This window comes from Orbicella faveolata, unplaced genomic scaffold, assembly GCF_042242905.1.
Source record: "Orbicella faveolata isolate gen_17 unplaced genomic scaffold, um_ofav_v1 contig_25, whole genome shotgun sequence".
In the NCBI taxonomy this organism is placed as follows: Eukaryota; Metazoa; Cnidaria; class Anthozoa; order Scleractinia; family Merulinidae; genus Orbicella; species Orbicella faveolata.
The window spans coordinates 8,754,153-8,778,513 of NW_028301553.1; the positions used below are offsets into that span (position 1 = coordinate 8,754,153).

The window sequence follows — 24,361 nt, forward strand, 5'->3', positions numbered from 1 at the left end:
CGGTTAGACCTACCGTCCACACTAATCCGTCATGAAAACGGAGCTTTTCGAAAACGCTGTTCAAGGCGGAGGAATTTGAAAACGCCGGCTTTGCGGAAAAACATTTGAAAACGGAGCTTTTACAAAGCGGTGAAGTCATGATAATCACGTGATTTCCCTGCCGTGTTTTCCTCAAACACAAATCCAAAATGGCCGGTGATTGTTGCGTTTTCAAATTTCTCCGACGTAGTGTGGACGGAAAACACTTGATGCGTTTTCAGAGTGGAAACGCCGTTTTCAAATTTCTCCGGCGTATCATGGCGAGTTCTACCGCATTTTGTCATACTAATTCTCCACGTTGTCTGTTTTTGTAGACTGGAGCATGGGGCTGCTTTGACGAGTTCAACCGTATCAACATTGAAGTGTTGTCTGTAGTGGCACAGCAGATTCTGTCCATCCTGTCTGCGCTGTCAGCCGGTGCTACACGATTTGTGTTTGAAGGACGAGAGATCAACCTGGTCTGGTCATGTGGTATCTTTATCACCATGAACCCTGGTAAGATATGACTTTAAATCAATACATGGATAATAAGACATTATTTGTGCTGTTCCGGTGACTGATGTACATGGCTTCTTTTCTTACAGTCAGATTTGATTGAATTTGCGTTTTTGAGCGATGAGATTGTCAATACTCATAGAACTTTACCTTGCATTCACTTCTGGTCTTTGATTGAAATAGAACAAGAATCTATCGATTATTATTGTTATTAGATCGAGTGCTTTGCTGACTTTGACCTGTCCCCGCGCCTGCTTCTTTTCTCACACATAGTCTTCATTTCTTCCTTCACCAACACCTTTCTTCTCTTATGACTCCACTATTTCGTTATTTTTCTCTTCATCGTTTGTTTTGCTTCTTTAGATTTATGTTTCCGATGTCAATGCAGTCAATAGGGCATTTCTGAATTACCTTTTGCCTCTTTCTCAAAGCGAGTCTTGGTGCCCATCCTTTCATGTGAAAAAGAGATTTCATTCACATGCAAAGTAAACTCATCTTCATATGAATGGTTGTGCGCCAGGCCTCGCTTTGATAGAGAGGCTTAAGGCAACCCAGAAATGGCCTATTGCAGTCAGAAGGAATGAATTTAAGTTACCTTTTTCTCTGTGTAGGATATGCCGGTCGTACTGAATTGCCAGACAATTTGAAGAGCATGTTCAGACCTATTTCTATGGTTGTACCAGACTCGGCCATGATTGCAGAAATTATCTTGTTTGCTGAGGGATTTAATAACACAAAGGTATGTCTCAAACAAGACAGGATTTAATACAATACGATACAACACGAAACGAAACGAAACGAAACGAAACAGGTGTTAGTAAAACGAGGACTTGGGGCCGGCGCGGTGGTCGGGGTCTTTTTTCTCCCTTCTCCACGCTGGAACTATGCAGAAACCGATTGCTGTTAACAAGCTAATAGTGATGATGTTATCAGATTTACTACCTTGTCATGTAAACATCAATTGCAATCCCTCTGACTTCTCAATGACCTACCTACAAGTTTGTTATCCCATGCAACGGCCGCAGAACTCGAGATATACCAAACTGCCATCATATCCAATGCCTTACCCGAAGCCCGCGTTACCCTTGAGCAGTTGCTGTATACGAAACAAATATCAGGCAAACATGGCAAGGTTGAGAATCTCAGGCGGCAAAAGGCTGAATAACTGGGCTGGCTGTTCACATGCAGGACACGGGGAAGTTTAATTCGCAACTACCAAACAAAAAGAGAGAGTGCCATGAACTTGGTACCTCCTTACCGCAAGCCCATGTTACCTCCTTGAGGTAGAGATAAGCTGATTTGTAGGGACATTTTGTTTTCTTCTTGTCAGGTGCTCGCAAGGAAGGTACACACGTTGTATTCTTTGGCGGTACAACAGCTGTCTAAACAAGATCACTATGACTTTGGTCTCCGAGCTCTCACGTCTGTGTTAAGATATGCTGGTAAGAAGAAGAGAGCAAATCCAGACATGTCTGATGAAGAGGTAAGAGAGAGAGAGAGACGTAATATATAAAACACGAAAGACCGTGTTTGCCCACAATTCCAAACACCGAGAAGAGGGCTGAAAAAACGACGCGCAGCAGAGTATTTTTGACTAACTTCGGGGTGTTTGGAAATATAGTCAAACGCTGTCTTGAGTGTTTGAAATATCTTCTCAATCGAAACTAAAGGTAAGAAGAAAATGTAGAAATAAAATCCTAAAAATCTATATCCAAACACCATCACAGACATGATTTCCTTTGTTTAAACTTGAAGAATTATTAATGAGTTTGAGAAAGAAATTTCAAAAGAATAAAAGTTGAACATTGTGTCTTAGATTGTGGTAACGAATCTGAATGACTCTTCTTTTAGAATTATGCCTTTAATTGGTCTTGTACGGCTGCGTAGGGGACGCAAAGAATAGTGTTCTATTAGTTCCTTTAGCGTGGAAGTCAATAGAAATACAGATAACGTTTCTTTATATCAGCTCAATGATGAAAAAGAGGAAATGTTCAATATGTCCGTGCTGCAGGACGGTTACAGTGACTGATCCAGCGAGAACTTTGTATAGAATGATAACGTGAGTTAATGACTTGGCAAAGTAACTAAACGTGCTCCAGTATAGTTTTTGTGGGGATGGTTGGGCGGAGGAAGAGGATTTTTATGACTATTCATTTTGTTTAGTTGTGAGTTAGGGCTGAGGACGTACTTACTTGCTGCTATCTTTTTTTTCTTTCTGTTAGATTCTGCTCTTGTCCATGAAGGACATGAACATTGCCAAGTTGACTTCACAGGATCTTCCTCTGTTTAATGGCATTGTGTCTGATTTGTTTCCTGGAGTTGAGACGCCCACTATTGACTATGGCAAGGTGCGTTCAACCAGTCGTTTATAGCCGTTTTCATTTGAGTGTCGAAAAGTGATCGGTTTTGCATTACTACGCTACACGATTGGCTCAAAAAACTCGCGCCACTTTTCATCTAATCAGAAGTAAAACCAAAACCAATTGTAACTCACTCGCACGCGTTTTCCCGCGCTTCGCGTCAACTACATGTAATTACTTCGAGTTTTGATTGGTTCACTGGGTTGTCTGTGTCCTTTGTGATTGGCCAGAGTGATTACTTTGGTTTTGTTTTTACAACATTCAATTGAAAACCGCTCTTTAGGTGACAACCTCACTTTTTATGTTACTACACAGTTACATGCTAACCTAGCAGTGCGTCAGGCTGGTCAGCATAATCATAGGTTTTGAGCAATCATGAACCCTCTAAGCCTTCTTTTTTGCTGGAAAAAACTCAAGGAAGCGCATAGCAGGATTTTCCTTTCTTAACCAGTAGAAATGACAAATGAAAACGGGGAATGCGTTACATCTATGCAGAAAATATGACAGATTGAAAATTCTTTTAAGTCTGAAATAGTGACACATCGATATTTGTCCTGTTCGAAACCAGTTAAACAGGTCATTCGTATCAATCGTAGTCCTCTTTGTCCTCCTGACCACGGTCAACGTAAAACTCACCTCTAAGTTTGGTTTTCGAAAAAAAAAAAAACCGTTGAATCAGTAATATTTTTTTTTGTTTCTATTTTTCATTTTAGCTTCGCACTGCTATTGAAAAAGACATCAAGGAAGCCGGCCTCAAACCACACCCGTCCACCATACTGAAAGTGATCCAGTTGTACGAGACCAAGAACTCAAGGTACATACGTTATAAAGAACCTTCACAGCTAAAACTACACTGCCAATAAATTATTAAAACACTAAGATTTTAAAGCATGTACACTCGATAGTTCGTCTTGTCTGTTCGTCTGTGAGGGGGTAGTTCTGAAAAGAACTGTTAAAGATGGTTTCCGCTCAAGTTATCTAGCTAAACGTCAATCACTAACAACAGTTCTTTTCAGAACTATCCCAACCAGAGCAAGTAAAGGTAAGCCAAGTGACCCATCAGGCTGGTGCTCATCTCCGGTTTCTGTAGCGTGAGGCGACAAGGAGTATTTCTACTCCTCCCTGGATGGGATGCTTGTCCATCGCAGGGTTACCCCCAGCATTAAGTTCGCCAGTACCCATTTATACACCTGGAGGGAGAGAGACACTGTGAGAGTAAAGTGTCTTGCCCAAGAACACAACACAATGTCCCCGGCCAGGGCTCGAACCCGGACCACTCGATACGGAGTCGAGCGCACTAACCATGAGGCCACCGCGCCTCCCACAGGGACTAGTACATAGGACGAACTACTGATGCTCCTGGGTTCTTATCATGTACTATGAACACTCAAGTCGTCAATACCTTTTTTTATAGACACTCGACCATGTTGGTGGGTCAGACAGGCTCTGGGAAAAGTGTATGCTGGAAAATTCTGCAGGCGTCCATGACACGGATGAAGAGAGATGGAGATTCAAGCTACAACATTGTTAGGGTAAGTCAAAAAAAATGTTGAATGTTGAATGTTTATAGTGGTGAATGTGCTGAGCTACAACTAGCTAGTTCACAGGTATGCCACTTAATCTTAAAGAAACAAATGTATCAACTAAACATAATAGGCTTAAAAATCCCAACTGGTGGGAGGCAGACCAGTTGGTTATTTGCAAGCATGACCGCGAGGAGTTGAACTAGCGTCTACCGAGAGACAACTCAAGCTTAGTGGTCAGAGCGGAACTTGAACCCGCGGCTTCCGGATTTCAAATCCGGCGCCTAATCTACTCGGCCACGCCGCCTTTGTAAGAAATCTTTAAAGTGTCGTTGATCAGTTTATTTCTAAAGAGACGCATATACCATTCCAGAGATGGAAAGTTTCTGTGATTGCAATTTAATTCCAGTCACAGAAACTTTTCGTCTCTAGATTATTAAAATACTTGAGTTTGAGTATCTAAGAAGTGGAACAAAAAACGAAGAAGTCAATTTTATCAAAATGGCGAGAACTCAGACGTGCAAGGTGGCTGAACAAACAAATGAATCTTTGTCATGATCAACCACAGTGACAACTACATGCAGCCAAGATGGGAGCAGAGTTGATCAAGTTGTGATTTCTCCTTACACTATATATACACTGTCAAGCAACTGATAATGAGAATTCATAAAATCATCAAAGGGGATATTGCCTTGTTATACCAACAAGTTCTAACAAATGAAATTTGTGTCTATCAGTAAAGGGAGTGACTATATTGCTCTTGTGGGACTGTAAAACAATTAACAACGATTGATTTGTCTATGGCGAGCAGATCAATTATTATTATGAAATAATTGCATTGCTCGTCCTTGACAAATCACGATATTTTACGATAACCGAGTTCAATAATTATTTATCATTCGATCACCAAGTTTGTTTTCATATTTAAATCACTTTCTCACAGCTTAGGGAAGCGATCTGCCATTTTTCACACAAGAGCGCGGTTATTTGTAGGCGGATATTTGCAGGTCACGTGGTGGGCTGTTGGCCAATGAAAAGGAAGGAAAACGCATCGAATGATAAATAAGCAGAAGTCCTGGTTTGTTTGAATGTTTTGGTTTATTTTATCACGTAGGAGTTTCCCATAAATCCCAAAGCTTTGTCTCTTGGTGAACTGTACGGAGAGTTTGATCTCAACACAAACGAATGGACTGATGGAGTACTGTCCAGTGTTATGAGACTCACATGCTCAGGTAAATTACTTTGATATCAAGTACAGTGTTGCTAGTTTTATAATGCCAGGTCAGCTTATTTTTGCGGCGGGGTGAAGCGTACGAATATACTGTTTTCGTCTATGCTTGTCACTGTCCGCAGAGTTTTATCATACTAGGGACTTTTAGATTCGACTACAAGTAAGGCGTTCCATTTTCAAATCAGTGATATTTGCAGAGCCGTCGCTTTTCATGTTGGTTTTCGGTAGAGAGGTTAGCTCATGGGATGGTATGGGCATGAGACGTGATAATGTGAAGCAAGAAAACTAAAATGGAAAAGTCGTGCTTTTATTCGATGTCGTTTTCGTACTCAAATCTTAAAGGACCTCAGTCACGGTATTTTGACTTATTTTGGCCACATACAAAATTACCTTTAAATGGTAGGAAACCTGAAAATAGTAGTTTAATAAGAGAGAAAAACACCAAAAACATAATGATAAACCATAAAGGAACAAGGATGGCTAAGAATGGAGAAGATTAACACGGATTATAAACAACGAATTTGAAAAATTGAGGCTAAACTTTTCAATATGCGCAAACCGTGACTGAGCACCTTTAAGTCTCCTAATGAGTTCAGATGGTTTTGCACTATCTTGATTCCTCTTCACAGTAGTAGATGTTGTTGTTTTGCTTTACTGAGTCTGTTTGACCAACCCTTGTTATTTCCAATGTGCGTGTTATTAGATGAGCGATCAGACGAGAAGTGGATTTTATTTGATGCTCCTGTGGACACGCTGTGGATTGAGTCAATGAACTCTGTGATGGATGATAATAAAGTGTTGACACTCATCAATGGCGAACGTATCGCCATGCCTGATCAGGTGAGGAGCTCGGTCACGGCATTTTCACTTATTTTGGCCATGTAAGAAAATATCTGTAGACTGAAGGAAACCTGAAAATAGTAGTTTACTAAGATAGAAAAACACCAAAGAGATAATAATAAACCATAAAGGAACAAGGATGGTTGAGGATGGAGAAGATTGACACGGATTACCTGCCTGATCAGGTGGGGCCATCATAGACCTTTACTGCGTCTTTCGATAACATGCGGACTCCAAAATTCAAAGCTTAACCGACAAATGCGCTTTTCGCCGCTACCGTCAATCAAATGTTCGGCGGCTCCTCCCAGCTTCCGACTACTGCTTGGCGCGCGGTAATCAAATCGTTGAGCACAAATCAGACAACGAAACAGCGCTCGGCGGTAGGCGGAAGCTGGAAGGAGCCACCGAACATTTGATTGACGGTAGCGAAAAACGCATTTGTCGGTCGAGCTTTGAATTTTAGAGTCGGCAATGTTACTGAAAGGTGCAGCAAAGGAACTCAGTCACGGCATTTTCAGTTATTTTGGCTTTGCAAAAAAATATCTTTAGATCGAAGGAAACCTGAAAATAGCAGTTTACTAAGATAGAAAAACACTAAGGAGATAATAATATACCATAAAGGAACAAAGATGGGTGAGGATGGAGAAGATTGACACGGTTTACAAACGACGAACTTGAAAAATTTTAGGCTACTCTTTTTAAGATGCGAAACCGTGACGTAGCTCCTTTAACCACGGACTGTTTTGAGTCAGAAGCGGCAGCTAGAAGTAAAATTTTCTCTTCGTGAGTTGTATACAGCCCTATAACTCAGCTATTGTACCATTAACAATTGCATAATGGTACTGATCTTCGTGTTGTATACAGCCATCAGAAATGGTAACTTAGCTTTGCTGTCTTGGTGGCTCCAAACTAATCTGACAATTTGCTGGTCGCTCTAATCTCGGTGTTCTCGATCCCAGATCTCCCAGCGTCAAACAGAGTGAGACCTGGGTACGAGATTAGTCTCATAGGCTAACCTGTCCGTGACGTGGATCAATGATTTGCCTACTCTCCACGATCTTTGGACCTTGAGCACAAAGGCTTCTAAATTTGATAATATGATTCAGAATTCCTTCTTACTTTAGGACAATTTTGAGCCTTCCCGTTCTTAAAGATAGAAGTTTTCTGTTACGTTAGGGTTGCATTTATGTGGAATTTTTTTCCTTCAGGTTTCGTTACTGTTTGAGGTGGAAGACCTTGCCGTGGCGTCTCCCGCTACAGTCAGTCGGTGTGGTATGGTATTCACGGATTACAAAGATCTCGGTTGGCAGCCTTACGTGGACTGTTGGCTTGAAAAGCGACAGGATAAGGTATGTGGTCAATATATGAGGGCTAGGTTGGAAAATTTTCCGTATTCCCAAAAGTTAATTAAGGTTCCATTTCTCCTTAAAATGTCAAAATGTTATCAACAAGAAGGCAGACGATGAAAACTAACAAAACTCGTCAACTAGGAGGTGTTATATTGATGGGTCTCAAAACATTTTGAACTCGTGACAGTGTTTCATCGGACCGAGAAGAGAGTTGAAAATACGACGCGCAGCGGAGTATTTTTGACGAAATTCGAGGTGTTTGGATAGCCGATGAAACACTGTCTTGAGTGTTTGATATATCGTCTCAATCGAAACAAAAACTAAGGAGTAAACGGAGAAGTAAAATCTTCAAAATCTATGCTAATCAAGACCGGGTATCCAAACCTCCTTCACTGTTGTGATTTTCTTTGTTTTAACTTGATGAATCATTAATGAGTTTGATAAGTTCTGAGAAGGTTCTTAATGATTAAGTGCTCTTATGAAAGCCTTAAAAGTGCCAGTATTAATAGTATGTGGTTAAATAACTGTTTACAGCAATCCGTGGAACACCTTCAGAGATTGTTTGAGAAGTTTGTTCCCAAGGTTTTGGATTTCCGAAGTCACCACTGCAAAGAGCTTATTCCAACATCAGAGCTGAACTCTGTGGTGTCCTTGTGTGTGTTGTTTGACGCCCTAACAACGGAGGAAAATGGAGTTAGTGACAATCTTTGAATTCACTTGTCGCCAGCGAAGAGATTCTTTAGTAATGCTTGCATTAGGGGAATTATTTAATGTCAATCGAACTCTAGCCGAGGTTTGTAAAGAAAGAAACTTAGCACTCTTTCTCCTCTGTGTTTGGAAATGTGATGCAAGCCTATCTCTCGTGTTTGATATGTCATATGGAACAGAAGTTTCCAGTTGAGTTTCATGAACCAATCTGACGTATTTCCACAGGATAAGTTCGGTTTGTTTGTGAATCAGACAGTCGTTTTGGACTTGCTATCATTTTGACCATTGTCAAGTAACTAATCGTTTTTTTTTTACCGTTTCTAAACGCAACAGGTGCACCCACACGAAGACAGTTACCCTCGCATGATCGAGTTGTGGTTCTTGTTTTCGTTAATCTGGTCCATTTGTGCGTCAGTGGATGAAGACAGCAGGAAGAAAATGGACAATTTCCTTCGCGAAATCGAAGGACAATTCCCTGCAAAGGTAATAATCCAAAAATGTCAAAAATTTTTCGTGCTCTATTTTAAAGTTAAATTTGTTCAAATGTTCGTCGAATACAGCTGTATTCCCTCAACTTCTGGTCAAGGGCTAACAAGCTAGGGGCCAAACGACCTACATTCGTCTGCGAATTTTTTACACCTCAGTCTCCAGGATACGTCGTGACCTTAGACGATCAGACTTTCCCACACCCTGTCTTTCTATTACGACCTACTGGAAGCATTCCATTCGAAACCTTGGGCCGAAACTTTGGAGCCGTCTGCCGGCTAGAGGAAGATGAAGTTACTTATAATAACCTAAAATTCCCATTTCATTTGCTCGGTCAAGCAGCCATCACTATCTAGTTATTGACCCGAGACCTGTCACTTACCTGGAACGCTTATTGCAGATAACTGATAACTGATGCTTATTTTGTTTCTTTACAGGATACTGTGTATGAATATCATGTGGATGCCAAACAGAAGGCCTGGGCATTGTGGGAAGACAAGCTCAGGAGTGGTTGGCGATACACACCCAAGTAAGTGAGAAATGGCCAATTACCTCAGCGAGACACGCCTGCAGGGAATCATGGTAGTTGTATTCGTCATCTGCGACTGAATATTTGTTTTGATGAATACAGCTATACCATGATTCCCTGCAGGCGCGTCTCATGGACGGAATGGGCCATTACCAGCGTTCATTCCTCAAACCCTAGATTGCTTTCACGTTTGAAAGCCAACCAACTCTCTGTGGGAGCGTTGCCTTGTGGTATCTCAACCATTAGTTATTCTTTTGCCTGGATAAACATAACGTTGTTTCTAATAATTAATTTTAAAAATTGTCTTTCTTATAGCATGCCATTTTACAAGATCATGGTCCCAACTGTTGACACCGTACGGTACGACTTCTTGGTCTACAATCTGCTTCAGGCTAAGCGACCTGTCCTTCTCACAGGTCCTGTGGGCACTGGAAAGACCTCCTTGGCGCAGAAGGTACTGCAGAGACTGGACCCTAAGATGTATAGTCTGTTGGTCATCAACATGTCTGCACAGGTGCGTCAAGGTTTAAAACTCCACGTTGCTTTTCTTTCTCCTCCCTGGGTTTTCGCTAATTTTCAGCTATTTCTATGCTATTCTTTAAAGTCAATTGTGGTGAAATAAAGATTGCGATCTTACCTCGTCTCTCCAGTATTTCTTATTTTGTATTTAATATTTAGTATTTATTTACATTGTTTTCTCCAGACAACATCTAATAATGTTCAAGAAATCATCGAGAGCAAGGTGGAGAAACGAACCAAAGGTACACTGTTCACAAGCAGTCCCCCTATTTCACCTCTGATATTTTCACTGAGCCACTCACAGCTAATTCCAACAATTGTTCTTGTCAGCAAACAACTTCTCCTTTTTGCTGTGCTTATACTTCGTTTAGGACAAGTTGGGAGAATCTGATCAATGTAACCCTCGAAAACTGAGCGTCCAACTCCCGGATAATGTGCAAGTTCTTTCATTCGTGTTTCATGTCGCCATCTGCATGGCATTTTAATATTCACCCTCAAAAATTTCCTTCTAAATGAAAGCGCATCCGCATTTGAGACGAAAAATTCGTTCTGACAGTAAGTCTTCGCTCCCCCAGAATGTGAGCTTCAGGACGTTCGCGCGAAAATTTTCCAACATGCCCGGAAGAACACCCTAAATCTGAAAAAAATGGACGTCGTTAGCGAATAAGGTCACAGTGTCTATAAGCCCAAAAATATTACAAATAGAACTTTGAAGTGAAATGTTCTCCGCTAAATATTGTTTAAGTGGACCTATTAAGTGAATTTAGTCAAATTTAGTTAAAGAACAAGTTCGCATTTAGCGACCATAATTTCACGCGCCTTGCAGCCGCAAGATGGCAGGATTCGATGTCCCGTGGACAGAAATCTTGAACTTTTTTTAACTTCTCACATTGATTTTTTGTTCACTTTTGGACAATGTGGAGATAATTGTAAATAAAATCTGTTTCTGGAAAGAAAAATAGGAGCCACCGAACGTCCAAGGTTGTTAAATCCAGGCAAAACTATAGCAATGGCCATCTGCCCTATCATTGTTCATTTTATTACATAGCGTGCCCGCTCATGCATGACGTGGCATGTGAATTCGCCTGCGCAGTAAAGATGCGTGGAAACAATTAGCGTGAACGTCCGACCTTAAAAGAGCTCAGTCACGGCATTTTGAGTTATCTTGGCCACGTACAAAAAAAATAGTAGTTTATTAAGCTAGAAGAACATAATAAAAACAACATAATAATAAATCATAAAGGAACAAGGAGGGCGAAGATTAACACGGATTCCAAAAGGCAAACTTGAAAGAAATATGTAGGCTAAACTTTTCATGATGCGCAAACCGTGGCATAGCTCCTTTAATGAAAACAACTACAACAACAACAACAACACCAAAAATGCTTTGGTCAAGCATAAGGTCTGTGAACTCATTTTCCAAATATTTCAATATACATCTTGACGACCAGGCCCGGGTTGTTCGAAAGGTGGATAACGCTATCCACCGGATAAATCGCTATCCAGCGGATAGCGTGGTTTGTTTAGTTAACGCCTATTCACTGGACAGCGATTTATCCAGTGGATAGCGTGATCCAGCCTTCGAACAGCTGGGGCCTGACTTCAAACATGACAACGTTTTGTATTACAGTTTTGATGGTAGTGAGATTTGCATTCTGATCAGTATACCTTGTATCTATTAAGGTGTTTATGTACCAATTGGCGGTAAGCAGCTGATCAACTTCATGGATGACTTCAACATGCCTGCAAAAGACACGTTTGGTTCCCAGCCCCCGCTGGAGCTCATTCGACTCTGGTTGGACTATGGCTTCTGGTACGATCGACTGAAACAGACTGTCAAGTACATCAAGGTGAGGCTGTAAATTATGAAGGAAAGATTCCATCATGGTGGACGCGTGATATAAACAGTATTTTATTATTATTTTTTTATTATTTCTTTTTTGTTAAAGAACTATTTTGTGGTGTTTGACTATCATACTTTGGTGGGACATTATGGCCATATGAGCCAAATTCTGGCGAACAGAGACGATAGATAGATATTTCTTTGTATGTTACAAAATTCGTTATTTAATCTGATGCAGAGCGGTTTTCAAGTGAGTGTCGAAAGTAATCAGGCAATTACTTTGGTTCAGGTTTCTGTTTTACTACGATTTGACATTGGCTGAGTAGTATATAATTGCTAATTAACTGGGTTGGTTTTGGTTTTTCGACACTCAAAAGGCCATATTCGTATTCTCGGTATTGGACTGGAACTAGCTTGAAATGGAGGCTCGTGGCGGGGGTGGGGTGGGTGAAATATCATTAAAAAGAGATGAATGTCATTTGTATTTGAAAAGACTTCCCGCATTAGCCTCAGTTGCAAGCTAGTTCCAGGCCAACACCGAGAATACGAAGATGGTCTATTGTAAACCGCTTTATTGATTTGTTAATTTATTAGTTTTGTTGTTGTTTTTATTGGCTCTTTACTGTCACTAGTTCGTGTCCTTAGTCTTATCAATGCACTTTTGTTCCACTCTCAACAGGGAATGCATCTACTGGCTTCCATGGGCCCACCAGGCGGCGGCAGGATGGTGATCTCCAAGAGACTGCAAAGCAGATTCAACCTCATCAACATGACTTTCCCTCAGGTAAGCAACACAAGTAAAGTTCTCTCAGGTAAGCAACGCAAGTAAATTCCCCTCTCTGTAGAGTCACAGCGGTAGTCATATCAGAAAATAAGTTGTGTAATAATTGTAGTGGGTAACACATGCTTGCTCAGTAACACCGTGATAATGTATACGGAGAAAACGCTTTTTGATACTCTTCCGAGAAGTAACCAACTCCTGCTGTATAGCTGCCAACGAGACAAGAGCTAAAAGGTACTTGCAGAACAGTGTAATATTTACACCCCTTCCCTCCCTTCTCCTCTCATTTTCACCTCTTCGCTTCTCCTTGTTCATTGTGCTTGGTATCTTTGATTGCAGGAAAGTCAAATCAAGCGCATTTTTGGAACCATGATCAACCAAAAGTTGCAGGACTTTGAAGAAGACGTGAAGGCTCTTGGTGATCTTATGACTCAGGTAACTTGAGATACTGCGGCTTCTAGCTGACAACTCATTAATAGTCTATGCACAGATTCATCATTGCGTGCCTATGTTTATCTTATTGTGTGTCTCTTTCAGGCCACCATTGACATCTACAACGCCATCATCGCTAAAATGCTTCCGACACCAACCAAGATACACTACTTGTTCAACTTGAGAGACATTTCCAGGGTATGTACTTTATCAATGGCAGAAGAATCTGTGAATTTCCATTGACACCTCTTGACACTGTCAATCTCTTTCTCTGTATTAATTGTTTGAGGGTGGGCACCCCCTTTAAAGTTCATGAGAGCTCTTTCGTGTTTCATGGTTAAATAAAAATTACATTTACATTTATTGTTTTACATTTACATACTACTAGCAGGGTCATATCATTTTCTTCTTAGCTCGACTGTTTATGTTCAATATTGTTTTTTACCACAATTGCTGCTAATCTCGCAATCTGATTGGCTAATTTGCCGTTGTCGATAAGGGTCCATACCACGCTGCTCGCGTCAATGTGTCGCGCAATGCCTTTTTCAGCTCGCGTTTTTTAAAAAGAAAAAACGGTTTCTTTGACGTTGATATTGTGGTAAAAAACAAATCGAAATGTGGTTTAGCGTGGTCTGTACTCTTATCGACAACTATACGCGTCATCACAGTGGTCAATATGTTTTGTGGACTCACTCGGCTGCGCCGACCACGCCAGACCACGCTAAACCACGTTCGATTTGTTAATCCTATTTTAATTCGATGAACAAATCGAATGTGGTTTAGCGTGGTCTGTACTCTTATCGACAACGATACGCGTCATCACAGTGGTAAAAATGTTGTGGACTCACGAGGCGCAAAAATGTTTTGTCAGGTTTTCGTGGTGATATTAACACGCCATTCTGTGACCATACCTGGGCTTGAAGAGTTTTTTTTTTTTAGTTTTCTGTCAATACCAGATTTGACCCTCCCAAAACTTGTAGAATAGCCTGTACTTTCCCGTTAAAATTTTCTGACCATTAGCCAGTTAGTTGGTTCTGGTCAACGCTACCTTCTCTTTCGAATTCATCTTATAACTTAAGGTATTCCAAGGCTTACTCCGCGCCAATAAAGACTTCCATGACACAAAGACGGCAATATCCAGACTCTGGGTTCACGAGTGTTTCAGGTGAGCGATGTTAAAGGAACTACGTCACGGTTTGTGCATCTTGAAAAGTTGAACCTAAATTTTTCAAGTTTGTTGTCTGTAATCCTTGTTAATCTTCTCCATCCTTAACCATCCTTGTTCCTTTATGGTTTATTATTATCTCTTTGGTGTTTTTCTATCTTTGTGAACTATTATTTTCAGGTTTCCTTCAATCTAAAGGTAATTTTGTACGTGGCCAAAATAACTCAAAATATTTTGACTGAGCTCCTTCTTCTAAGATTTATCCGTTGATTCGCCTTAAATGGGATGCCCTCTTTTAGTACACTAAAAGAATTAGAACTGTCCGTAATATTTGGTGATCGTATTTTAAGATTTTTGTTTCATTTCTTTTCCATTTTCAGGGTATTCTCTGACCGATTGGTTGATGCTGGAGATCACGAGGCTTTCGTTTCACTGTTGAGTGACAAGCTTGGCACTATGTTCGATCTCACATTTCATAATCTCTGCCCCAACAAGCAGCCACCAATCTTTGGTACGTTACTGTTTGTGAAAGGACACCCATAGAAGTAATCAGTTAACTGTGACATATTAAGAATGAATCCACCAGAAGTTCGAGTAACAAATGGACAAAAACGTTATACCGAGATTATTTGCATCGTATTGCAAACTTCTGTGCGACTGTTTTAAATATGTTCTCAAAAGAAATCAATTCTATCAACGCCAAATGTCCAAAACAAATTTTGAACTTCATATAACACGCTTGAAAGTACTGGTGAAATGAAACTGATGATGATGAAATTTTACCTGTGTTTGCGTAATTTCTCTGAGCTTTGAAATGTAGTATCTCGCGTTCCATGGAAAATTGTTTTTGGTGTTATTTCAGGCAACTTTTTTATCTTTAGCTGTTTAAAAATGCAAAAAGGACAGTATTATATTTAAAATTATTCTGGTACAAGGTTTTTGTTCACTAAAATCTGAAATTGCTCGATTTCCTATTGGATTTCGTCTCAAGGATCTGGAGTACTCCCAGACAAAGTGAACAAGAAACAAAAAATGTTCTCTTTGTTTTAAAATGTGACAAAAACCGTCCACAATAAATTTAACGTCAGGTTACTAACAGCGTTTCAAGAATCCCCTTAAAGCTTGTAGATTTTACACCGTTAAGTGACCGTCAATTGACACTTTCCAGTGTTACTTACATTGATTTCATTTTGCAGGCGACTTCATGAAAGATGGCGCAGTGTATGAAGACATGATGGACTTCAAGACACTGAAGAAATACATGGAAGATCAATTAGAGGATTACAACATGGAACCAGGAGTCATTGCTATGGATCTGGTGCTGTTCAGAGATGCCATTGAACATGGTAACAAAAATCACAAATTATTTTTTATCTTTTGAATCATATTTTAAAGGACTTTTAGTTTCTTGGATAGCTTTTAAAGGCTCCGTCCACGCTACGCCGGAGGAATTTAAAAACGGAGGTTTCACGCAAAAAAACGCATCAAATGTTTTCCATCCACACTACGCCAGAGGAATTTAAAAACGCAAAAATCGGCGGTCATTTTGGATTTGTGTTTGAGGAAAACACAAGCAGGGAAATCACATGATTATCGTGACGCAATCGTTTCCGAAAAGCTCTGTTTTCAAAATGTTGTCCGTCCACACTAAAACGTAAAGGCGGCGTTTTCAAATTCCTCTCGGGTTCGAAGAGCGTTTTCGAAAACCTCAGTGGACGGTAGCCTAGCCGTAGAAATAAAGCTACGTTTTCAAATTTCTCCGGTCAAGTTTTATGAAAAAGGCGGGCAAACAATTGTTGATGTAGAAAATGTTACATGTTTCATTTTAGTTCTTCACGAAATATCAAATAAAGACTAGGGTATCTAAAAGATAGTAATGCTGCGGCACATTCTGTTGATAGTGACATATTTAACGCCGTGATTCATCTATCTGCGCGTTTCAAGACTTAAATTAACTGTTATTTCTCAAAGTAGTGTCAAATCGTGGTGTCACTTAAAATCTGTCCTTGTATGCATCAACTTCATGCATGATGACGCATCGATGGCGAGGTGTGACAAAGGATCGAGACAAAAAAGCACATTGTGATCTGAAGTATGTTTGGACATAAAACGATGCACATCAGCCTCCCCTTTACCAGATCGCGAAAATCGAAAGATGTGGAAATTGTAGGAGCAGAAATCTAACTTATAAATTCTGTACTGGTACGCATTAAATATCTCTAGAACTTGACAGACTGTGTCGAGAACGTGTCCATCGCGATGTGTGAAAATGCTCAAGCTTTAGCTTAAATTCATGTTTCGATGAAAAGGAATAGATTGCAGCATATATGAAATCAGCGTGTTCCACGGTTTTCGTTTGTTTTAATTATTCTACGGGCTTTAGTAACGACGATTTCTCTTCATTTAAGAACTCGACGAAGGAGGCGAGACTGCTAAGAAATGACATACTAAGATTAAGATGTCACAAATAATCGTCCAGATTTACAAACTATCACATACCGCATAGCAAGAGTTGTGAAAGTCAAGCACGATCTCCTTCACCTCGCTTTACAGGTAAATCAGAGCAAACTTTCTCAGTGGAATCCACGCGAAAAAGGACGACGGCTCGACGAGTATGAGATCCTCGTGTTGTTCGAGGCGCAATGCACTCTGGTAAAAGTGGCGCAGTGCAGTCTGGTTAACTGCAATGCATTCTGGTAAAAAGTGATGAATTCGAGAATTCGTACCCTCTTCTATATATTCTTTTTAAATCCTGATTATGTTGCTGCTCGTTCGCTACGCTCGCTCCGCAGCAATAATGACATACGATTACCTATACTAGTTTCTGGCTACAAACTACTTTTACATCTGATCTTGGAATTGTTTGCGTTTTTCTCCATGCAGTGACTCGTATAATCCGTGTGATTGCTCAGCCGCGTGGTAACATGCTGTTGATTGGTATTGGAGGCAGTGGACGACAGAGTCTCAGTCGACTGTCAGCCTACATCATCGGCTTCAAAGTGTTGCAGATTGAGGTCACTAAACACTACAGGAAAAATGAGTTCAGGGAAGGTACGTATGAGAGAAATCGTGCAGGAGGCTTGACTCTTGTCAGTTTGTGTATTTGCTAAGCTAAGCTGTCGTTGATTCTAAGAGCTTTAAAGTGCTTCTCAAACTCATTAGTAATTCATCAAGTTTAAACAAAGGAAATCATGACTGTGACGATGTTTGGAGATCACAGCCATTAGAGGTCAAATTAGAACTAAATAACAAAGATAATTTATTGACCTCATGATAACTTCATGATGACTTAAAGCGATGATCTTGGTTTCTCTTTAGATTTGAAGCGTCTGTACTTTCTGACTGGAGTGGAGAACAAACCCACAGTGTTCCTGTTTAACGACACCCAAGCTTTGGAAGAGTCTTTCCTTGAGGACATCAGCAACATTCTCAGCAGTGGAGAAGTACCAAATCTGTATAAACCCGAAGAGTTTGAAGAGGTGGGCGTCGTTTCCTGTTTTTCTCTTTGTTTTTAACAGCGTTGCTCTTGAGCATCTATTGTTATCAGTTTCTCCTACATTTCCCCTAGACTTTTGTATGTTTTACCTTAAACAGGGGTTAGTTTTTCTTGACAGTCTGGTATGTGTATGTTTTCCCTAGGAATCGCACGGTTTTCCCTGTGAGTCTCGTATGTACTCTCTGGATTTGTATCGTGTGTGTTTTTACCGGCGAAAGGGGCGTTTGATCGCAGGTGTGGTTGTTAAAGGCCAGCAGATCCTACGTGGATGTTAAAACGGTCTAGCTGGCATAACTTGAATGTCGTATGTCTCGTAAAGTTTCAATTGTACACCTGCCAACACAAAAATGGGCATGACTCAAGAAATTTACTGAAAGATTAAACACAGGGCCGGGTTGTTCGCAAGCGGGTTGTTCGCAAGCGGGTTGTTCGCAAGCGGGTTAACGCTAACCCAGGATTAAAAGTTAACCGAAGCTTTAATTTTTCTTGTATAAAAATGTTCTTCGCTGCTTATGTTTTGTGTAGTTTGAGATGATTCAAACTCAAAACTGAAGGACAAACAATATAAATCGAAAACTTCAGCAAAAAATTGCAAATTTGAAATCAAAATTCTTGCCAACCTTGAGTTAGCGTAACTGTGCTTTTAAAAACCAAGCCCCGCTGCCCTATAACTGAATACGAATAAAGAAAAATACAAAAGGATTCAGAAACTAACAGAAATCCTGCTACTATCCTGCCACAGGTCCGCACCACACTGTCAGAGGAGGCTCGTAAGGAAGGCATCTTTGACACGCCAGAGACAATGTTTAATTTCTTTATCGAGCGAGTCAGAGCTAATCTTCATATCATCTTGTGTATGAGCCCAGTGGGTGATCCGTTTAGGTAGGTTAGCGTGAATGGTGCTTTGCTGCAAGTCGCGTTTTCTTGTGGTGTAATTCCGCCAAACTGCTAAGCTAAATGCTGGGATTACTAAACCGCGATGGACTTGGAGTAGAAATGCTCTTAGGTCAGTCCCGTCCACACTAAGCCGGAGAAATTTGAAAACGTGGCTTTATTTCCACAGTTAGGCCTGCCGTCCACACTAATCCGTCACGAAAAGGGAGCATTTCGAAAACGCTCTTCAAACCGGAGGTATATGAAACCGACGGCTTTGTGTTTTAGTGTGGACGGAAAACAGTTTGAAAAGGGAGCTTTTCAAAACTGATGGCGTCACGATAATCATGTGACTTCCCTGATTGAGTTTTCCTCAAACACAAATCCAGAATGACTAGTGATTGTTGCGTTTTTAAGTTCCTCTGGCCAAGTGTAGACGGAAAACATTTGATGCGTTTTCAAAGTGAAACCTCCGTTTTCAAATCTCTCCATCTAGTGTGGATGGGGCCTTAGTCGCTGGACTGCCAAATAAATGTTGCACAGCATTAAAGTGGTAGTAACCCTTATTCTCTTTTACCTTTTAGGAACCGCATTCGTATGTACCCAGCATTTGTGAACTGTACAACTATTGACTGGTTTAGTGAGTGGCCCCAGGACGCTCTTTTGGAGGTGGCCGAGAAGTACGTGGAAAATATGGACTTGGGCGATGACGAGGTAATGTATAATGCACCTTGCTAAAGCTTTAGTAATTAGAATACAGATGGGTCAGCAGTCTACTATAAATTTGTCAGCTATTAATTTCAATTCACTGTCAAATTGCCTAAAGCGCGCTGTAAGGATTTCATTTTCTAAGCTGCTCCTTAGGATAAACATCCCACTTTCCGTTATGGAAACAATTCTTCGGAATGAAAATCGTGGCGGTTATATTTAAACGGAAGCTAGAATGATATCAATCTTGATGTAGACATTAGATTGGTAAAATTGTTCAGTAAGTCGTGTGTTCTTCAATGACAGTTCTCTTTTCTTTGTCTTCCAGACCAAAGGCAATGTGGCTCAGATTTTCGTCACAGTTCATAGGTCTGTTGTGGAGACCAGCAAGAGAATGCTGGTTGAAGTGAAGCGCCATAACTACGTCACACCTACCAACTACCTTGAGCTTGTGTCAGGATATAAAACGTAAGTGTCGACCACTCCCGGGGATTGAGGGGGGGGGGGGGGGGGTCGGACTCCTATGAGAAAGGGTTGCGGATGTGCTCGATAGAAAATTTAGATTAAACCCCAAAAGGAGACCAATCTGAGCATGGGTGTAGCTTTATTTGACCGCTAAAAGATATCACTTAAAAACAGACTTAACAGAGCAACCCTGAAAGATACCTTGCCGTCTTAAAATAGTAGCGTTTCATCCTGAGCACTCTAACGGAGACCAAAGTCCGTGATTTACAACCCGAAGCAAGACGACGAGATCCGCGAGCTTTTCACGTGGGAGTCTCCCCCCCCCCCCCCCCTCCCTCCCTCCGTCCTTACCTCCAGGGAACCACTCCGGGTCGCTATTAACAGCCTCAGAATTGACCGCAGTACACAGTGCTGTAAATTTATCTCGTCATTTTGATTGGGCTACAACCATGGGTGAAGTATGATGTCGTTTATAATTCCTGTGAAATTATATTAAACTTGCCTTACGGGATCAGCCAATTCTCGACAATTCTAGAAGTATAGCCAAGTTGGGCGCTTACGAGATGCTTCACTTGCACTAGTTTGATATTCACGAGGATTACATGCGGGCACCAGGGAACTTAAGCAACGCCGAGGACGACGCCTAGTAAAAATGAATTTATATTTTACCAGTCGCTAAAGAAGGTTTGACTGTTTTCACACTGTGCAAAGTATTTTTCTGGTGAAATTTGATTAAAGCACTTTCATTTTTTGCTGTGAACAAAACGAAATAACTTAAAGGTATACACATTTTTGCTTCCGTATTTAGTTTGCTTCAGGAGAAGAGGAAAGAGCTGGGAGATGCAGCCAGTAAGCTCAGAAATGGTTTGGACAAAATTGACGACACCAGAGCTAAGGTATTGATTGAGGGGTGTTGATATCAGGTTATTGACTGAGACTTAGGTCACACGTTGATCATACAGAATGTCATACAGCTTGTTTTCTTGGATGAATTCCGTGACATTTTTTGGTAATGTAAAATTGCTACGAGAGGGACTCTGGAGGTTAATGTTTCTGTTCCTTGTCAGGTTGAGTCGATGTCGATCGAGTTGGAAGAAGCCAAGACTAAAGTAGCGCAGTTTCAGAAACAGTGTGAAGAATACCTTGTGGTTATTGTGCAACAGAAGAGAGATGCCGACGAACAGCAAAAGGTATGGTGTGGTTTTCTCTATCGTCTGGTGTTCGTTTGGCCTTTCCAATAAATACCTGTAACAGTGAATAGCAGTCTGTATACGAGTTAAGTGGCCCATCAGGTCAGAGCTTATCCCGGTTTCTGTAGCATAAAGCGACTAAGAGCATTTCTACTCCCCACTGGGTGGAATGCTAGTCCATCTCAGGGTTACCCCTAGCATTAAGTTCGCCGGTACCCATTTAAAAGATTTACACACCTGGGTTGAGAGAGGCATCGTGAGAGTAAAGTGTTTTGCCCAAGAACACAACACAATGTCCCCGGCCAAGGCCCGAACACGGACCGCTCGATCCGGAGTCGAGCGCACCAACCACAAGGCCACCGCGCCTCCCACTTAGCGCGGAATAGTGAACAATAACTACTTGCATAGTTCTGCTGACAAACACGTCGATTATCGATTCTTTTTAATCGCAGATCGTGCAGGCCAGAAGCGAGAAGATTGCCGAGGAGGAGGATAAATGTCGTGTCATGGCCGAGAATGCCCAACACGACTTAGATGAAGCTCTGCCTGCCCTCGCTGAAGCCACAAAGGCTTTGGAGTCATTGAACAAGAAGGACATGACTGAGATCAAATCGTACGGTCGTCCACCAGCCTTGGTTGAGAAAGTCATGGAGGCGGTGATGATCCTGCGAGGCGGTGAGCCTACCTGGGCTGAGGCTAAGAGACAGCTTGGTAAGTTCCACTAGTAACTTTATTTAAATTCAGATTTGAGAGTAGTATGTGTACAGACTCCCGATTGGGTTATACGGCGTAAAAAGAAACCGGCGAGCGGTCGAGCGGAGCTAGCCGAGTGAGGTCTAGGGCGAGCGGAGCTGGCCGAATGAGGTCCGGGGCGAGCGAAGCGAGCCGAAAGCGAATTCTTTTTACGCACGCCAATTTATTTCGCCATCGCCGGGAGCCTGTTTTCAGGCAAATTTGAGATTAACTTTAGTGCTAATGTCTCCGAATTAAAAGAAAAAATTATATATCAACACCCAAATTCCTTTTACTGAACTCCATATGCTTCTTACAGTAAGGTTGGAAGAATTTGTTTAAATACGAAGGCAATTTCCTACAGGTGATCAAAACTTCATCAAACAACTAGTCAACTACGACAAAGATAACATGACGGACAGAATCTTAAAGAAGATTGGTACGTATTGCGCTCAGGCAGACTTTCAGCCAGAGATCATCGGCCGCGTGTCACTGGCAGCCAAGTCGTTGTGCATGTGGGTGCGGGCCATGGAGGTGTATGGCCGGATCTACAGAGTGGTAGAGCCTAAAAAACAGAGGCTCGCACAGGCTACATCCCAGCTGCAGGAGAAACAGGCCATATTAGCTGATGCCAAGGCAAAGCTGAAAGAGGTAGGGCCGACCAAACAAAGGTTTCGGGATATTCACACTAGCGACATAACGACATAAACATAACGGCACTAAAGAAAGACGTTATGTTGTTATGTTTGCAGTGTGGACATCCTGACATAATGACATACTAGCAACATAACAGCATGAACTTAACGACATAAGGAAAAAACTGATCTTTCGTGTTTTTATGTCGATGTTCATTACCGACATACGCGATTATGTCGTTATGCCGTTCTATCGCTAGTGAGAACCAGGTCTCACAAAGTAAAATTCCCTCAAATTTCACGTAATGTTATAGTGATCACTGGAGTTGACAAAATCTAATTTGTGGAGTTACACAACCAAAGAAGAACTCACCGCGATAGCAGAGTATAATTGCGTTAAATTAAAAAACAGAAATTAAGAAGAGGGTTTTTCGCTCAAATTCTTAGGCTTTTGTCACCTTAAAAAGTTCAAGTCGATTCTAATCAATTGTTTTGAATTTTAGCTAGATTTTCGCGCTCTCGAGGGAAACAATTTTCGCGTGCATTTCAAGATCGAAAATACCTGTGCATGATCAAAGTCTGAACTTCTTCTTTCGTGGACAGAATGTAGTTTGGTTTTGAAAAATCGTTTCTTTATGTTTCTGTTGATTTTACTTGGGATGAGTGAGTTATTGATTACGAATACTTCTCAGACTCATTGATAATTCATTAAGTTTAAACAAAGGAAATCCTGACCGTGACGGTGTTTGGATATCTGATTTTAATTAGCAGATTTTTACGATTTTACTCCTCCGTTTTCTCCTTAGTTTTAGTTTCGATTGATAAGATCTATCAAACACTTAAGAGGCCCTGCGCCTAAGAAACGACCGATGATTTCCGGCTAAAAAATAAAATCGGCCGATTTTTATCTCCCAAGTAGAGGTTACCGAATACTATTTCAAAATGAATTTCTTTTGTTTCAGTTTAGCTTTAAACCAAAAATATCGAGCCGCAAACTTTTTCCGTCTGATAGCAGCAAAATCAGACCGAAAATAAGGCCCCGCAAAATACTGTTCAGAAATTACTATCGCAACGCAAAATAATGAGAAAACTACACAGTGTTGAAGAAAAAGGCCTTTTAATGCAATATCATTCGATAAACATCAAAAAACTGCCGAAGCGATTAAAAAATAAAGTTTCAAATGTTGCATACTAAATTAGATGGAGCGTTGGAGCTGATTTTAAAATAATTATTTCTCAAAAGTTCAACGCTTTTGAAAGCAATCACAGTGATGAATTAGACATTGGAGGGATACACATCACGTCTCTGGAAAAACATTTTTCGGCCAAAGTATATTGACCTTGTACAAAGCGTTCAAAGTTACCGTGTTTACCGTTATCCTGCTACTTCGGCGAAACACTTCTCTTTTGCCAATACGGCCGTGGATAGCGTGTTAAACGCCACTTTAAACCTTGCTAGGCATTCAAAGACCATCCTGAGTAGTAGGACGTAGAATTGAAAGAGACAGGAAGATGAAAAATACGCAGAAAAAGAAAATAACTCGAAATTACCATCTGCTAACGAAAGTTGAATCTGGAAAATGTCGTCGCGTGACAGCGGCCATTGACGTCATTTGTACAAATAGCGGCGGAATGCAAACGAATGCACAAATAGGGAAACAATTTTTCCCGGCCAGAAAACGTTTAGTGGAACAATGTTATGTTATTTTTCACCAATGATGGTCACTCAAAAAGAAAAACTTCCCCAACCGCCACACCGTTTTGGCCGCAGCGTGATCTGAGTTATGGGGTCACGACTGGATCCCTAACCGCTGACCGCCCGAAGGACATCGCAGACTCGTTTTCCCACGCTCTTGCGACTTGACGTGACAAATGACGTTAATGGCCGCTGTCACACGACGACATTTTCCAGATTCAACTTTCGTTAGCAGACGGTAATTTCGAGTTATTTTCTTTTTCTGC

At 41.0% G+C, this 24,361-nt stretch overlaps 1 protein-coding gene across 2 annotated transcripts in view; it reads left to right on the top strand.

Moving 5' to 3' along the window:
* The window catches only part of LOC110050321 (dynein axonemal heavy chain 2-like), a 75,740-nt gene that overhangs the window by 31,083 nt on the left and 20,296 nt on the right, over positions 1–24,361 (top strand). For both annotated transcript variants that reach the window (XM_089295028.1, XM_089295029.1), the window contains 30 exons: positions 354–534; positions 1,146–1,273; positions 1,865–2,017; positions 2,757–2,882; positions 3,608–3,708; positions 4,309–4,426; positions 5,532–5,649; positions 6,352–6,488; positions 7,697–7,837; positions 8,372–8,530; positions 8,879–9,028; positions 9,469–9,560; positions 9,876–10,074; positions 10,264–10,321; positions 11,763–11,929; positions 12,602–12,706; positions 13,043–13,138; positions 13,241–13,333; positions 14,215–14,300; positions 14,681–14,811; positions 15,497–15,646; positions 17,184–17,351; positions 17,619–17,779; positions 18,539–18,678; positions 19,254–19,383; positions 19,706–19,845; positions 20,651–20,738; positions 20,910–21,032; positions 21,485–21,743; positions 22,129–22,415. In XM_089295028.1, coding sequence (XP_089151154.1) covers positions 354–534; positions 1,146–1,273; positions 1,865–2,017; positions 2,757–2,882; positions 3,608–3,708; positions 4,309–4,426; positions 5,532–5,649; positions 6,352–6,488; positions 7,697–7,837; positions 8,372–8,530; positions 8,879–9,028; positions 9,469–9,560; positions 9,876–10,074; positions 10,264–10,321; positions 11,763–11,929; positions 12,602–12,706; positions 13,043–13,138; positions 13,241–13,333; positions 14,215–14,300; positions 14,681–14,811; positions 15,497–15,646; positions 17,184–17,351; positions 17,619–17,779; positions 18,539–18,678; positions 19,254–19,383; positions 19,706–19,845; positions 20,651–20,738; positions 20,910–21,032; positions 21,485–21,743; positions 22,129–22,415 — 4,185 coding nt within the window. The remainder of the gene's footprint in view (positions 1–353; positions 535–1,145; positions 1,274–1,864; positions 2,018–2,756; positions 2,883–3,607; positions 3,709–4,308; positions 4,427–5,531; positions 5,650–6,351; positions 6,489–7,696; positions 7,838–8,371; positions 8,531–8,878; positions 9,029–9,468; positions 9,561–9,875; positions 10,075–10,263; positions 10,322–11,762; positions 11,930–12,601; positions 12,707–13,042; positions 13,139–13,240; positions 13,334–14,214; positions 14,301–14,680; positions 14,812–15,496; positions 15,647–17,183; positions 17,352–17,618; positions 17,780–18,538; positions 18,679–19,253; positions 19,384–19,705; positions 19,846–20,650; positions 20,739–20,909; positions 21,033–21,484; positions 21,744–22,128; positions 22,416–24,361) is intronic.